Genomic DNA, 17,587 nt, shown 5'->3' with positions numbered 1-17,587 from the left:
CATCACATACCTAATTTTCTAATGGATATTAATGTGAAATGTTAGCGCCGATAAACCGGATTTAGCCCTAAATAGAAAAGATAAACGGAAAAGATGTAATGAAAACTAGTTTTACCGCTGTTGTTTTTACGTTTTGTGAAATTATTATAACGCGTATTACTTCAAGTCGGATATATGTTTAATTTTTAAATGAGCATTTTGAAAGATAAAACAAAACTGCATTACCCACAATGCATTATTGGTCCTTTTGCTCTCGCGGGCTTTGTTTTGATATGGCGGCAGGCTTCGAAAGTTCTGTTGGCTATCTTGATGTTTTATTTCTCTTCAAAGCTGTAAGAAAACTTTTCCAGAGTGTTTCAGGTAACTTCGATGCATTTTGAAATGTTGAATGACTTAGTGTATTTCATTTTTCTTCTCTTTTGTCGTGTTAATAACCGCTGAAAACGTTGTTTCTCGTTTTGCCCTACGAGTCTCCAAGCCTTTTAACTGTTTTGACGTTCCCACAAATAAATTACTTATTTCAGATCAGGCGTCCTGCTAAACTGTGCGGTAACTGTCCTGCTAGATCATTATTGGTCATTTTGTGTGCTGTGATAATATTAATGCCACAAAACTCGTTTGTAATTTAACGACACGTCTGAATGTGATTGAGTCATTGTATTTTATTTGGCTCTTGGCATCAGAAAGGGTGTGTTGTCACCATAATCTGTTTTCGAATCCTGGATTAGCAAACCCTTCCTGAAGCGACTCGGTCATCATGTCATCTCCAACCGAGCCGCGGTGCTCTCAGGCGGATTTCTTGGCCCGGTGGATACCAAGCAGCAGCAGAGCCGGGGTGATCCTGAAGCCTTCCGTGGGTCTGGCTGGACCCTTACAACCCATCTCTCCTGCATCACCCACGCCGCTGCATCCCGACAACTCCTTCTCCTCTGACTTCGCCCCTCTGCCAGCCTCTGCAGACAGCAGCTGCCTTGATGTGTGTGGATGTGTAGGATCAGCTGGGAATGACAGGCCGGTGAATGGACTGACAAACAAAGTGCAAGACTTGCCTCTTATGATGAAGCTAGACCAAGTAAGGAGTTCATTTTGTTGTTAGGCTCTAAGTTTTATTTAATTTGCATTTAGATCTTAAGATATAGTTTGTATCCAGTGGAATAGAAAATGCTGCAAATAAGAACAGAATAAAAGTGACATTTCTGTAACATGATGTCAAACAGGCCACTTGTATTCAAACGTGGCAGATCTGGTCAGTGAGAGTGTTCCTATGTTTGTCTAGCCCTTATAAAGTTCAAAGCGTAACAGTAGTTAAATTACACTAGAACAGTCTTCTGGTCAAAGGGTTAAAACTTTCCCATCACAGGAACTGCTGTGACTATTCATAGTGTTGTGAGGTTTAATTGCTGAGGTGTTAATCTGAGTTGGATTAGAGGCAGCGTGAGGTCACAGGTAAACATGCTGCCTGAGAATGCTGGAGTAGTGTCATGTTGTGTGTAGGGCTGCGTGATATTGGAAAAACCTGCGATGTGCGATAACGGTGATTAATGTTGCGATTACGATACGGCTTCAAATAAATACTTAACTCAGAACAGAAAATCAAAAAGAAAGAATTAAAAAAAATCAGAAGATGACTAAAAAAATATTTAAAAAATGGGAAACGCTAAATTGTGAGCAAAAGATGTGAGGAAAGGGGGAAAAAATGACCAAGAAAAGTCAGTCAGTGGATTCCGGGAAAAGCAGAATCTTCAGAAAGAGCAGAGGAAAGCTAACTCAGGTGTTTGCTAGCCATCCAAAATAAGTGCTGTCTGCCTAGGGGGCGGGCATCTAACTGATCAGAACCCACCCGATTGGCCAAATGGGTGAAGGGCTCTATTTGATTTGTAAAAACTTCATGCTTTTGTTTGACAAAATGCATCACGGAAGCAAATATTTGAGTTACCCACTCACTGTGTTTTTTTTCTGTTCTTTGCAATGTGCGTATTGCGCATGCTGATATCGCGATGGTGATGCATTTGCGATGTATTGTGCAGCCCTAGTTGTGTGTAAATGATCTGTAATGTTGTGTGTTTGTATGCAGTTGAGGAAATGGCAGCAGCACATGCAGGAGCAGCTGAAGGCCCACCAGCTGGAGGAGCTGCTGTCCCTGCAGGAGGAGCATCACAGGATTGTTAATGGATCACAGAGAACCAGCGTACTCGGACAGGAGAATCAGCTTTCAGCACCAATACGACAGGAGCTGCTTTTGAAGTGTCAGGGCTGTGAAAATGATGAGGGTGAGAAACAATGCTTTTACTGGCCTCTCTAGTCAGTTCACCTGCAAGTAGGATGTGTGGTGTGGTAAATCTTGTTGGGCAACAAAGAAGTTAAAGTTTCATATTATTTTTGAGTTTACTGTAGCTTTGCTAAATACGCTGTTTAAGGCAACATCTTCTCATTAGTCACAGAACAGGTGCAGCTAGTGTTTATCCTCATAATTGGTTTATAAATTCCCTCTGTTGATAAGTTCTTACTCTTTCCTTTGTGGACCACCACAGAAGAAGAGGAGATGCCTGTTGACGCCGGGCAGGAGCATGATGATGCATCAACCCAACATAAAGGTGTGGTGCAGAGGGAAGGTGACGGCAAACACCTTGGTGAAGTCGGTAATGACAGGTGAGTGTGTAGCGGTTTACAGGGATCAGAAAGTCTGGTCTGAGTCAACCAACTCAGACACGCTGTCTGCCGTGGCTCCTCCTCAGACCCATACAGCCGGGCCTCGGCGGTCAGAAGCAGACATTTGAGGAGCTGTTGGAGGAGCAGCTGAGACTGGAGGAGCAGAGGCTGAAGTTCGTTCAGCAGCAGCAGGTAAGACCGTGTATTTGCAACGGCAAAATGATGAACGGTTGAAGGCTGGACACATTAGAGCCTCACTCTGCTGACACGGTATTGGGCTACATTCTGAGGCGTGCTGGACTCACAGCGAATGTTTATGTTAACAGAAGCAAGAGGCTGTCCAGGCTCCTCCCAAGAGGCCCTTTTTGAAGCGAGGCCAGGGCCTTTCTAGGTTCACCAACAAACACAAAGCAGGGAAGAAAGACTACAACCTGCAACCCCATGGTAGAGTGATCTCCAGCTGCAACTCTGCTCCTGATGTTATTGTGAAAGGGAGTTCCACTCGTGTCCCACGGCTTCCTGTCCAGCGTAAAATAGCTGTACTCAACAAAGAAAACCGAGTGAGAGGTCTCTGTTCGCCACCTCAGGACACCAGAGCAGAGAGGAAAAAAGTTTTGGGTTGTCATCAAAGACGAAACACAGAACCAGAGGCCATAAAAACCAAGAATCAACCGGGCCATGTTGAGGAGCACAGTGGGAGGAAAGTGATTCAGGTTCTGAGGACTTGCAGCCCAAACATGCAGCAGAACCCTGTAACCAAAAAGGTGCTGGGAGGACAAACAATGTCTGACAGTGATACTGATAATAAGAAGAGTTCTGGTTCAAAAGTGGAATCAGCAGAAGTAAGAAGCGACTCGGAGAAGGGCGTCCGAGTTCCCATGGAGTCTTTGGAGTCGTTCCAGGAGAAGCTGCGGCACTGGGAGAGAGACCGGCAGATGGAGAGCATGGAGCTGGGAGAGTTTGAGCTGCTGGAGGAGGCAGCAGAGGAGCTGTCCTTCTCATCCAACTCCTCGTTTGTCATGAAGGTGCTGTTCACACAACCACACAGATACATGTAGAAGAACTTCTCATCAGAATTTACCCTCAAAGTAAACCGGGAAAGTTTCCATGCTACAGAACATCCAACCACAGTAAAGACGTGTGATCATGTGACCTCTTCTCTGTCCTGGCAGGTTCTTCAGATGGACCAGCAAAAGCGACAGGCTGCTGTGGGGCTCCACAGGAGACGACTCTCCTCCACTCCTATTAAGCTGCCCGGCAGAAGTGAACCTCAGCAGCGCTGCCCGGCAGGTGCAGAGCCAGAAACACCTGGGGTGACGATAAGAAGCGATGCACTCAAGAACAACGAGAGCTCTGAGCGTGAAGATGGACAGAGCAGTGAGGAGGAAGGCAAACACGAGGTCTCTGACGGATCATCTGGATGCGCTTCTGATTTTGGAGACAAAGTAGCGATCAAAGGCACTGCTTGCTTCACGGAAACGTCTGATCCTCCTTATGACAAGTGGTCTTACCAGGATGAGGGAAGCTGCAGGGATTCATCATCAGATGTTGGACAGGAGGACGTAGGAGAAAGTGAGGGTGTCCCCAGCAGTTCTGATGACTCCACGCTGATAGAGGACAGAGACAGCCAGCAGGGCAGGGTTGTGTTTGACGATGATGACACGTGGAATGACCTGGATGAGACGGCTGTAAGCAGAACAGATGACTCTAGAGAGTTTCACCCAGATTCCAGTCCAGCAGTCAGGAAATCGTCGCCGCCAGAGAAGGTCCTGTTAAGGAAGGTAGCAGCCAAGGTGGTGGATGTGGGTAAAGACCTGGTGCCGGATCCTCCCGCCTCACAACTCATGAGCCGGTTTTTCCCCTCACTAAAGCCACAAGCCCAGAATACACCTCTCCCCCTTCCTGCTCCCGAGTCCAACAGACCAAAAGATGAGACAGGTCAGCCAAACACTTCCTATCAGGGCCATTTGTTCATTTTGGTTTTGTTCTCAAATATGTTTGACCATATTTGCTCTACAGAGGAGTTAATGATAGGAGCCCAAACCATCAGTCCTCCACCGCCGTGCCGACAGCTGGTTGTGCTGATGTGTTCCAAACAAGCCAAACTTCTTCAGTCTTTTCTAGTTTTCCTGTCATGGTCTGTCCCATTTGACAGACTTCTTGGATGTTTCTTTTTGCTAGGACATCCACTTCTAAACAATCTTTCTGTAGAACTCCCATGTTTGGAAATAATAACTTTATTTATACAGCACCTTTACGCCAAGAGCTCTACAACTATGGAGGGAACGTTGCACAAATGAATAAAAACAGCATCAGTTAAAACACTTTAGACAACAAGATGGATCGATAATAAAATCTAGATAAGATGGGAAGAAGTTAACAGAAGTTAGTAAGAACATCAATAAACCTCAGTTGTAATCAAAATACATAAAAATGACCTTTAACCCTTCCTAGATGATGAGCAGCAACAGTTGGTTAACACACAGGATCAGATCCTTTTAAGAAACACTTTAGGATTAAAGTTCTGGAGTTCTCTCAGATTAAACGTGACCAGCTCCATCCTGTGTTCTGTTGTGTGTGCACCCTCCCACAGCCCAGCAGGTCCAGTCCAGACAGCTGAGAGAGAGACTGGCTGAGCTGGAGATTGAAATCGGCAGATTTAAAAAGGAGAACGCCGCCCTTGTCAAACTCCGACAAGAGAACGAGAGAAAACAGGAAGAGCTCAGGTGAGAACATACAACAATGGGATTTAGAAATGACCCAATCATCAGTTAATAAATAACAACAGATTCATCCTGATTACAATGAACCGGACCTGTTGTGTTGTTGCAGAAAAGAGCGTTTGGAGTTTGAGCGCAAAAAAACGGAGGAGCTGGCCAAGTTCGAGGAACACAAGAGGGAGGAAAACCGAAAACTGCAGAAGGAGAGAAAACTTTTTGAGAAACATGCGTCATTGGCCCGAGCCATTCCTGATAAGAAGGAACGAGAGGAGATCCAGGTTCACTTCTGACCCACTTTTATTACACACAACAGTGGAAAATGGGATTTTTACTTGAAAGATTAAATCACTCTTAAATTTTTTGTGTCTGTCCATCACCAGCTGCTGAAGCAGCAGCTGAGCTCCCTGCAGGAGGAGCTGAAGAGGAAGGAGAGTCGCTGGTCCTGCACACACAGCCGGCTGAAACAGCAGATCGACTCCCTCAACCAGGAGAACAGCTCCCTCCGGGACGAGGTTTCTGCCCCTTTATTACCTTCTGAGTCCAGATTGGTCACCAAATATGGATTCTGTTGCAGCTCAGCCAAGTGGAACAAAAGTCTGGCCTCATTTTTTAGAAAGTTGTCCAGAGAGAAGTCTCCCTGCCCAACTAAAGAAAACTACAGATTTTATGTTTATACATGTGCTGGTCAGAGAATTAGAATATCACAAAAAAGGTAATTCCATTCAAAAAGCAGACCTGCGAACCTGTACGCATTTTGGCATCTATTTACTCTGGTACGACTCACCCCTCTAAACTACGCAAAAAGCTACGGATACGTGAGTTGAGTTCTGTGGCAAATGTGCACGTGTGGTACTCATGTCTGTCAACACGACTCAGCGGCGCGGTGAAGAAGTTTAAGCCAATCATCGTAGAAAATCTATCCTGCCTAGCCTATAGCGCAACACCCCCGCCCCCCTCCTCTCTGCTTCGTCCTGCCCGCGGCTCCCTCCGGTTCGCCACTCACTCTGTTCTGGTAAGGTAAACTGTGTGTGTGTGTGTGTGTGCGCGCGAGAAAAATTTTCCATCCAGTGAATGGGGAGATTACAGCATGGAAAGCAATGGAGTTGCAAAAGTCCATGAAAAAACGCTGCATAAGGGGTACTCAGAAAATTTTGACAAGGTTGGCAGGTCTGAAAAAGTGAAACTTGTATATTAGATTAATTCATTACACACAGACTGATACTTTTCAAATGTTTATTTATTTAATGTTGATAGTTATAACTGGCAACTATTAAAAATCCCAAATTCTGTATCTCAGAATATTGTGAAAATGTTCTTTATTGAAGACACCAGGTGCCCCACTCTAATCTGCTAATTAACTCAAAGCACCTGCAAAAGACTTTAAATGGTCTCTCAGTCTAGCTCTGTGGGCTACACAGTCATGGGGAAAACTGCTGACTTGACAGATGTCCAAAAGACGACCTTTGATACCTTAAACGAGGACACGACCCAAAAGGTCACTGCTAAAGAGGCTGGCTGTTCAGAGCTCTTTGTCCAAGCGCATTAATAGAGAGGAGAAGGGAAGGACAAGATTAGTGTACAAGCAGCCGGGATAACCGCACCCTGGAGAAGATTGTGAAACAACCCATTCAACAATGTGGGGAGATTCACAAAGAGTGGACTGCAGCTAGAGTCAACTTCAAGAACCACCATGCAGATGTATGCAGGACAGGTTTCAGCTGTCAGGTTCCTGGTGTCAGGCCACTCATGAACAAGAGACATTATCAGAAGCGCTGGGCTAAAGACAAAAGGACTGGACTGATGCTGATTGGTCCAAAGTTAAGTTCTCTGATGAAAGTTATTTTTTCTTTGGAAACCAAGGTCCCGGAGTCTGGAGGAAGAGAGGAGAGGAACAGAATCCATGTTGATGGTTCGGGGTGCCATGTCATCTGCTGGTGTTGGTCCATTGTGTTTTCTGAGGTCAAAGGTCAAGGCAGCCGTCTACCAGGAAGTTTTAGAAAACTTCATGCTTCCTGCTGCTGACCAACTTTATGGAGATGCAGATTTAATTTTCTAACAGGACTTGGCACCTGCACACAGCGCCAAAGCTACCAGTACCTGGTTTAAGGACCATGGTATCCCTGTTCTTGATTGGCCAGCAGACTCACCTGACCTTGGTGAAGAGGAAGATGCAACACGCCAGACCCAACAATTCAGAAGAGCTGAAGGCCACTATCAGAGCAGCATCATAACACCTGAGCAGTGCCACAGACGGATGGACTCCATGCCACGCCGCATTGCTGCAGTAATCCAGGCCAAAGGAGCCCCAACTAAATACTGAGTGATGTTCATGCTCATACTTTTCATGTTCATAGTTTTCAGTTGGCCAACATTTCTAAATTTCCTTTTGTATTGGTCTTAATTGATATTCTATTATTCTGAGACACTGAATTTGAGGTTTTCATTAGTTGTCGGTGTCAGTCTGTGTGTAATACATTAATCTAACATACAAAATTCACTTTTTGAATGGAATTACTGAAATAAATAAAATTTGCCATGATTTTCTAATTTTATGACCCACACCTCTATATGCCATCATATTTCATATATTTATTTTCTTACAAAGATCCGAACGCTGGAGAAACTGCGTCTCAGTGCCTTGAAGAGAAACTCCTCAGCGGAGAAGGTCGCTGGAACTAAAGATGTTCTCAGAATATCTGAGAGTCGCGTCTCCTCGGCCACCAAAGGAGTCACGTTTGCTGTAAGGATCAGTTTGTCTTAGCTTGGAACTCCAGAGCAAAAACATGTTTTAATTTTAGCCAGAGGAGCTCATTGTTCATCACATTCACGAGAATCAAATCATGTGACCCGCCACAAATAGCCAGAATAAAAACATGTTCAAATCTCTTTTCAGAGTCCTCTCGACTCCAGAGGAAGCAGCAGCAGCCCCCCCCTTATTGGGAAAACAGCCCCCACCAGAATAAGCACTAATGACATCAGCCAAGGAGCTACAGGTACAAGAGAGGAGCTTCTGCTGCTTAACAGTCGGTGCCAGATGAGAAGGTTCTGTTTGCTACACTGTCATCAGCAATGCTTTTGGTTCTGTCAGCAGGGATTAAAAGTAGTCTGAGGTCAGCTGGATTGTTACCTGTCAGAATGGTGGAGGAGAAACCAGGAGCTGCCAGCTGGGATCAAGAAGCACCAAACCAGGAATTCTCCCAGGACCGATCTCCAGTAAGAGGCGGATCGTTACTGTTGTCTGCAGGTTAACCTGCATCTGATTCAGAACATTTAACACGACTACTAAAATGTCATTTATTCAAACAATAAAGGTAAAACTCAGTCCAGTAGAGTCAGAGGCCTGCTTGAGTCACTATTGTTCCTTTTTGTTCAAAAACAGAAAACAGATGTGGTGCCAAAACAAGCAGAAAGCTGCGAGTCCAACGAGCTGCAGACACCTCAGGAGGTCATCAAACACCCAGATGGAAAGGTGAGACCGGGTTCATCACCAGAGCCACCAAACATGTTCAGCTCTGAGCATCTGGATCAGAGCAGGTTATGTTTCTTCAGACGTATTACTGAGGTTACTTCAAAGGAGCATTTAAAGTCCAGCTGTAACAAACAGCGGTATATTCAGGTAACTGGTGTGTAGCAAGGGTGCATCAGGCTGTGGGGAGTTTTTACTGACCTCTCATTCCGGTGTGGTTAGGTTGAGAAAGTTCTTGCCAGCGGTGACAGACTCATCGTTTTCCCTAACGGGACCAGGAAGGAGATCACAGCTGATGGGCTCTCAGCAAAGGTCACCTTCTTTAACGGAGACACCAAACAGATCACAGCTGATCAGAGAGTGGTGAGTTTTCTCACGAGATAAAATCCTTCTTTAATCTCCATTTTTGGTTCTTTTTTAAAACACAGGAAAGGTTTCTCTTTACCTTTGTAGCGATATAGATTTATATCTATATTTCAAATGTGGCGTAGATTTAGCTCGTTTATAATCTTATATTAGTTAATCGGGGCACCACCAGTTTTCGGAACTGGACCGTTGGATTTAATATCCATATCTTCGCAATGTAATCAGTCTCAGAGTTAACACCACAAATTAATCCAAAGCCTGAATTCTTGACAGAATGCGCCGGTTATTCCCGAGAATTGCTAGACACAAATCAGGCGTTATTTCCGTTTTGTGAATTTATTACAACATCAGTTAATACATTGACAAAAGGACCAAACACAGCTTAGTTTCATGCATGGAATTACGAAAATTGTTAACCCAAAGCTTTATGGCAGTGATAGGAAATAACTGATCCGTAATAAAGGTGGAAATTCGGTGACACCAGGATTATAGAACAATGGGGAATAATTTCTAAAAGGAGAACCAAGGGTGTGTGTGTGTGTGTGAGTGAGTGAGTGAGTGAGTGAGTGAGTGAGTGAGTGAGTGTTCGGGTGGCTCGTTATGGCAGAAGAAGGAAGGGGATCTTGAAGGCTAAACGTGAATCTGGGATCGAAATAAAAACACGCTATAAAGAAATGGACTAATCTGAATTCACTAATCGGGCTTAGCACAAAAGTCAGCCAGATGAAATGCTTCACAGACCTTTTTCTGTCGCCAAAGAGGTGTCCTGTGGGCTGGTTCAGCCGGTCCAGAAGCTTGAATGCGGCCTTCAGGGGCTGTAGGACTTTTTGTCACCTCAGCTTAGGTCAATGGTGTCTGTGGTGTATAGAAGGAGGTGTTCTCCTGTAGTGGCTTAACTCAAGGTTCCTTCTCTTCAGCGGCCTCGAAACGTGGAATTCAGATCGCAGGCCCAAATTATCCCATACAGAGCCGAATCATCAAACTGTTCCAAATTGCTCTTTCTCTTAAAGTGAGAACTCGACCGCCAGGCAGACTTCCGGTTTCACGTAGAAAGTCAAACAAACGGGGTTGCTTCTGATTTTACCGTGACTTTTGAGAGCTAATGGCTTAACAAATTTATGAGAGTCGGGTTATCTGGTGCTGGGCCCAGATGAAAAGCCAAGCAGAGGTTTGCTTAAGGCATCTTTCTTCTTTGTTCTCCTGCCACCACGAGTCTGAACTCTGATTTTTATAAACTTCTTGGTCACACCCACATGTATTTCACTCATTAACCACTGGACACTGGATGGCACTGTGGCTCTTTCAAATAAACTCTACCTTCTCAAAGATGGAAAGTCCATGATCACAATTTAACACAGTTATTCATAAAGCCTCAAAAAGTATTACTTTAGCATCAAAGTACTACTTTAAACGGGAAAGAATAAAATTCATGTCTTAAAACTGAACAGTTTTACCATTAGCATGAATTTTAACTGGAGAAGCAAAAATTGGCAGAGGTTTAATGTAAAAGAAAAACACAAAACAAGCAGTTAAGTTTGTAACTGATAAGATTTTAAACTTAGAGCACCTTGATTTCTAATGGTGAACAAATCTAAACACCTTTTAACTGTGGATCAGGGTCTTGATAAAGACTAAATTCTGGAGTCTTCCAGAACATGCCCTGAGAAGGTTTTACAAGCATTCAAACCTTGGGGAAGAGTCAGGTCTTGGCAGGTTGACATGGACCAGACCAAGTCCTGATAATGTTCATCTTTTTGATTGCTTAAGGAGGGAAACAAGTCACTTGGTAAAATTTATGTTCCTGGGAGAAAATGTAGGAGTTAGCGAGATGTTCGAACTGTGGGACAGTTTCAAATTACCCTTTTTATTTTCTTCTGCTAAATGTGAGAGGAAAAACTTTGTGAAAATAGTTATGTTCTCCTTCGTGGGAATGCAAACAAAGTTAATCTGAGGATATAAAATGTGGATTTCCGCTACACCTTGCTGAAAGTTTCGTTTGCTGACTGCAAAACATCCTCAGAGCTGATGGTGGCGTCACTTCCTACTCTGTTTATCTGCGGGCAGCAGAGGACGTTGTCGCCCTCTGTTGCCCTCTGTCCCCTCTCCGATTATGCAGTCCCATGCGCGATCCAATGTGTAGACCCCATCGTCTCTGTTCATGGTCCCACATCCATGTCTCCTTATCTCTATGTCTTCCTTTATCCATCTTTTGTATTTCTGTTGTTCGGTTAAGCCTGGTTCTTGCTTCTCCATCAGCTCCGCAAGGGACAGACATGCACGGATTAACGGAAGCGTTTTGCTCTCATACTTCTCCGTCTCCTGGAGAGTGTTGTAAAGCAATTGCCCGGCAGGACAACAGAGGACGTAGCGCTGTTCTGTGGTACCCTGTCATGTATCGGTCCAAGATAGTGTGTTTATACTATGTTTTTTTGTAAATAAGAGACTTTTTAACACCGACAAATTTGTCTCTCATTCTCCTCCACCTCTTCATGCGCTCCCCACCTCTAAACCCACGTTTCCTGTCATTTCCGTCCACAAATAAACCGCTTGCTGCGCATCTTTTCACTCCTTCAGTCACGGGGGAATTAAACGTTCATGTTTTTAGAGGTTTTTCGCGAGGTATTCTTCAAGCTTCTCCGTGTCTGCCACTAGTTATCTTCAGCTCTGTTTATGTTTTTGAGGGAGCAATGGCAGCGCTGTAGACAACAGCGGCGTCCTGACCAATCACAAGCTTGCGTTGTCCGTCTCGACTGACAGATGTTTAGAAAAGAGAGCTCGACTCCGTCCGTCCTTGTGGAGCTCTCCGGCAGGCACGGAGAAGCATGAATCAGGCTTTAAATGTGGAGTCGTTTACGAAATCCCATGCAAACTCTGCAATAAAACATACATAGGAGAAACTGGATGCCAACTCAACACACGAACAATAGAACATAGAAAAGAGTGTGAGAAAGAAACTAGTCAAAAACACACAAGAGCAGCAAAAGAAGAAGCAGAAAGCACAATAAAGAAGTCAGCCGTAACAGATCACTGCACAAGAGAAAACCACATAATGGACTGAGACAACACAAGAGCCATAAACACCGAACAACAGAAATACAAAAGATGGATAAAAGAATCCATAGAGATAAGGAGACATGGATGTGGGACCATGAACAGAGACGATGGAGTTTACTCGTTGGATCGCTCATGGGACTGCATCATCGGAGAGGGGAGAGCGGGCAGCAGAGGGCAACAACGTCCTCTGCTGCCCGCGGATAAACGAAGGAAGTGACGCCACCATCAGCGTCATCTCTGAAGATGTTTGCAGCCGCAAACGAAACGTTAGCAAGGTAAAGAGAAACCTTTTCTGTGTTTTAAAAAAGAACCAAAAATGGAATTAGAAACTAGTCACAATAAGAACACACCAATAATCCTTCTTTAAACCTCGGATTGTAAACTGTGGTCTCTTCATGTCCTCAGATCTACTACTACTCAGAGGCCCAGACCACACACATCACATACCCCGACGGCGTGGAGGTCCTGCTCTTCCCCAACAACCAGACAGGTGAGACAGCTGGGATGAAACTGCATATCAGAGGGGAGATAATATTTTATGTGCATCTAGAATCTAAAATAATGTTCTTTTGCTGTAGAAAAACATTTTCCAGATGGTCGTAAGGAAATCACGTTCCCAGATCAAACAGTGAAGAACCTGTTTCCTGATGGCAGGGAGGAAAGTGTGCTGACGGATGGCACTGTTATACGCGTCAACCCGTAAGTAAACCCCAAAGCAGGGCTGTATGTTAACATTTTTAGCTTATAGCACCGGTGCTGCAAAGGTCGTTGGTTTTGTAGCACAGAACAAAAAGTTGTAGCACCAGCATGAGAAAAAAATTGGTACAATCTCTAAAAACCAGAAGTAGTTCTTACAATTACTTAAACACACTGACAAACAGCTGTGTATGTAATTAAAACACAATAACAACCACCAAAGCAACTTCCTGGTAGCGTGATAACTCACGTACTACATATCTTCATATACCACGCATCTTCACATACTACACATCTTCATATACCACGCATCTTCACATACTACACATCTTCACACACTACGCATCTTCACATACTACATATCTTCACATACTACGTATCTACATATACTATGTATCTACATATACTACTTATCTTCATATACTACACGTCTTCTTATACTACGTATCTTCACATACTACGTATCTTCATATACTACACATCTTCATATACTACATATCTACATATACTACGCATCTTCACATACTACGTATCTTCATATACTACACATCTTCATATACTGCATATCTTCAGGCATTCTTGTCAGTGGTTTACATTCACTAAAAACCCAACAAGTTTACAAATGATTGTTCAAGTACATGACAGCCGTGTTGTATTTATAAACTTTTCCCTTCTCAGACATACCTTGGTTTGTTGCAGGTTGTATTTTTGTTTCTTCTTGTTTGTTTTTCTGTTCTGTTAAAGGTTTAAAATAGGACTGCAGCTATTGGATATTTTAGTGTTTGAATATTCTAGTGAATCTTTTGATCAATCGAATATTCCATTTGACATTTTTCAAGTGCAACGAGACCGTGGTCTGCTGCTATGAAATAAAACTACAAAATTATGAGGCTGAAATGTCAGACTCTTGCTACAAAAGGCTCTTTAGGGAGCCTAAGTCTCCTTCCTTTCCGGTCGGCTCATGGGTCCCTGGAAGAACAAAAAAATGAAAGCAAGTCAACGGGGCTAAAAGCGCTACTTACTAATCTGCTTTGCTTTACGCCCTGGATCGCACATATGTTGTACTGCAATTTAAATGAAAAGTAATGATGGGTGTTTCGACCACACCAGTCATGTGCTTTGAGATTTATCAGCTTGTAAAAGTTTGCTCTAAGCATGATTACAAATCAGACATCGGCCGTATTCGAGATGAGCCAGTTCTGCGCAGATTGGATCACCGGTGATCGGTGCCCAGTGCTTGCTGGTTAGATTTGTGTCCGACTTGATGCCGACTTGCTCTGATGTCATGCATACGTAGGCAACGATAACCTCGTGAGATCAAGGCTGCCACAGATTTTGGACCAAGGCGCTGCAGTTGCTCTCCACCTGCTGCAAAACCTAGAGCATGATGGGAAACGCCTGGTTCTCACCTGATCTAAGATCAGATTGGTTCATATTTTGACCCAAACATCTGGTGGTAGAATACAAAATGTTAGTTGGTCGTATGTATTCTATAAATCATATTACGTTGATGATGACAACTATATAGGCCATAAAGAGAAATGTTATTCGTCACATTTCCTATAAGCACACTAAAACTACAGCTGATAACTTTTACTTATCTTCATATACAATATATGATATTCACAAGCATGTGAGGATGTGTTTTGGTTGCTAAAAGGCACCAGAATTAAAATAAACAAGTATGAATGCTAACACGATATCTTCATCCATAGTCACCCGTGATCTATACATAGGGACATCTGTCCGACTTAAATGCTAGCTTTCAGCCACTCCCCCTGCTGTGTCCGTCTGCTCTCGTCTGTTTTCCAGGCGAGGCGCTGCTCAACTCAAACAAGGCCATCGGCATGTCTCACATGTGATGTCACCAGTTTCCTCTCCCCTAGCGTAGCTGCTACTTACCAAATGGCCAGATTTATGGTGGTTCTGTCCTCCCGAACAAAGTATTTGAAGTTCGCTGAACTTACAGCCAGTTTCCCTCTGTTTCTCCGCGTCTGGTTCGATGACGTCTCTCTTGTGAAGCACATTTGTAGTCCTGGACTTATTTTCACGCAAAACTTAAAATAACGTTTCTCCCAGTTAAAAAATAAGCGCATTCTTGGTATCAAAACGTGTTTTTAAGATTCACGGACATCATATGTGAAATCCATGGCACATAACAAGCTGAGTTAGAAAATAGCGTTTTTAGCCCCATTGACTTGCATTTGTTTTTTCGTTCTTCCGGGTAACCATGGTCCGGAAGTAGATGGGCGTGACTTAGGTGACCTATAATCTGTGTTAAATTCGTGTTATATAGTTCCCTTTCCCATCTGATATTTATAGTTCGATATTTTATGGGAAAAAAAGTACCTACATTTCAGTAACATTTTATTTACTTGCATTAATATCACTCATCTTAATCAAAAGAACATATATAAATATACCCACAGTTAAACTGTGATCAGTATAATTTAATATAGTTAACATGTTTAGTGGTACTGGAAATGCCAATAATTTAATTTCTACTTCTAAAATGGAATGGTGACACATCTTTTATGTACAGGTTAGCAATAATCTGTTTTAAAATGTTTGAAGATAGACGCGTTGGTGAATTAAATGCTATAGTGGTTTGCCATATACCTGCTTCAGCGAATGGAGCAGACTGCTGCGGTTCTGCTCCACAGGGCTGCAGACAGCTAAGAATAAACAGGATGATGGGGAATTTTCTTCCGTTTTTAGAGTTTAAATTTTCTTAGTTTCACAACCATCATGTTTTTTAGAACTTGATCATGAGCCTGCTACCTGCTAGCATTAGCTAATCTTCCCGTAGTTGCACTTTCTTCCCAAACTTTGGACGGTCTCTGCCTTTACTGGTTTCCATTTTCCTCCACAGCACTGTTGTGGAAGATTGGTTGTTGATGTGTGTTTTAGAGGAAAAATTATGTCTCTGGTTTTCTGTAGCTCCTCAAAATGTTTTCCACCTTCCCGGTTCGTTCATTTCTGATCGGACAAGAAGCCAGCCACCAGGTCGCCTTTTATTTCAATCACGCTTTATTTACCCATATGCATTAGGAGATCCTGCCACCTTCAGTCCCAGTGACAAACCTGAAGATTTTACCAGATGCACACCTTTTATCCTTTCTCCCCTGCTGCAAGGTCTCCTGCTGACACCTCTCTAACTTTATTGAAGGCCTTGGTAACTGACATTCTTGTTTTCACTCTCCTCCAAATAAGATGGGAGACACTTTGCCCCATCTGCTTCCTATCCTATCTTACTTTGCTACGGCTGGGATGACCTACGCCCTGGCCTTTTCCCTTTGAACAGCTTTTAGATGATCTAATCTGCACCTGGCCTTCGCTTGCTGAGAATCTCCTCCAGCACAAGCAGACACTTTTAGCAATACAAACATGCATACATCTGATACAGGTCTAACTCGGTGCTAGGCTGTACCAGTCACAGTTGAATCATTCATGTACTATGTGCATCATTCAGTTTAAAGGTACATGAGGAACACAGATGATTAATTATAAGCATTCAGGAATACATGTGATCAAACCTTATTTTCCATAAAGCATATTGATGGTTAACCATAAAACACTTTCCTTACAGCACCTTTTAGCACATTGTGCACTGGACCTCTCTCCTCCTGAGCCTGAGATTGGTGGACTCAGTGGTATCCTTTAAAAAGCAGCTGAAAACTCACCTGTTCAGGCTTTAGTGTGACCTTCATCACCACACTCTCCTTTTTGTTCTTATCGCCTTTCCTGAGTTCCATTGATTTTCCTCTGTCCTATTAATTTTCCTTACATTTTTTCTTTTCTCATTTTAAACATATTGGAAATATTTTTATACGTAATTTAAAAAATGTTTTTGTTTTTGTGAAGTGCCTCGTTATTTTTATCGTAAAAGGCGATATATAAAAGTCTTCTTCAGTAAAAAGCATCTTCCTAACAAAATAAGCAACTTACCTTGGTTCAATAAAATTCTGGGGGAAAAGTGACTTGAAAAGGTGTTGCACAAGTGCTACATTAAAAAAGTTTATCGCAGTTTTTTCTGCACAGCCCAGCTCACTGCTGCAGTCAAACTTATGGTTAAGCTTTAAGGTTCTGGGAGAACATTTCAATCTTTTTTTAGAGTAAATGTCAAGTACACAAGCAAACCATTTTTGCGCTGATAAAAAAAAAAACAAAAAAAAAACAGCCAGTTTGTTTACTTTAACTACTGGGTGCTGCTTTTATTTTAGGGACAACACTAAAGAAATCCATTTCAACACGGGTCAGAAGGAGATCCACACCGCTGAATTCAAAAGGCGGGAGTATCCAGACGGCACGGTGAAGACGGTCTATGCCCATGGCAGGCAGGAAACCCGCTACCCGACAGGACGGGTCAGGGTCAAAGACAAAGATGGCAACGTCATCCAGGACCAGCAGGCATAAAAACTCAGCAGCGGGTGGGGTGGCTGCTGGAATCAAGTGCTCCAACTTAAATCCTGAAAACATGAAGTTATTTATGCCACACCACTGATGTAGCTCTTTTTCAGTCTGTTTTTTTATTGTTTGTAAAATATTATTTATTTTGTACAGGGTGTAGATTGTTTTTATAAAATAAACATTTGTCATGACGATTCCTGTGATCTGGACACCTTCATGTGTAAAT

General features: G+C 43.1%; 1 protein-coding gene across 3 annotated transcripts; it reads left to right on the top strand.

Annotated features, from left to right (window-relative positions):
- Positions 1-103: 103 nt before the first annotated feature.
- Positions 104-17,555, top strand: cpap (centrosome assembly and centriole elongation protein). Of its 3 annotated transcripts, none has more exons than XM_054746612.2 (18): positions 104-360; positions 729-1,072; positions 2,075-2,270; positions 2,532-2,649; positions 2,736-2,841; positions 2,976-3,674; positions 3,822-4,587; positions 5,243-5,375; positions 5,482-5,647; positions 5,750-5,881; positions 7,975-8,109; positions 8,263-8,362; positions 8,458-8,582; positions 8,749-8,838; positions 9,058-9,198; positions 12,661-12,745; positions 12,834-12,954; positions 16,541-17,168. In XM_054746612.2, exons 2-18 carry the CDS (start codon positions 758-760, stop codon positions 16,548-16,550), a joined length of 3,438 nt encoding a protein of 1,145 aa, XP_054602587.1. In that variant the 5' UTR covers positions 104-360; positions 729-757; the 3' UTR covers positions 16,551-17,168. The 3 variants fall into 3 exon arrangements, with proteins under 3 accessions (XP_054602587.1, XP_015821355.1, XP_015821354.1); XM_015965869.3 differs by lacking the exon at positions 16,541-17,168 and adding an exon at positions 17,175-17,555 and having other exon boundaries at positions 105-360; positions 8,461-8,582; XM_015965868.3 differs by lacking the exon at positions 16,541-17,168 and adding an exon at positions 17,175-17,555 and having other exon boundaries at positions 105-360.
- The last annotated feature ends 32 nt before the right edge of the window (positions 17,556-17,587 follow it).

Source organism: Nothobranchius furzeri, chromosome 14 (assembly GCF_043380555.1).
Source record: "Nothobranchius furzeri strain GRZ-AD chromosome 14, NfurGRZ-RIMD1, whole genome shotgun sequence".
Lineage (NCBI taxonomy): Eukaryota > Metazoa > Chordata > Actinopteri > Cyprinodontiformes > Nothobranchiidae > Nothobranchius > Nothobranchius furzeri.
Note: the sequence above shows the minus strand (reverse complement) of the source record. Positions and strands in the feature narration are given on the sequence as shown.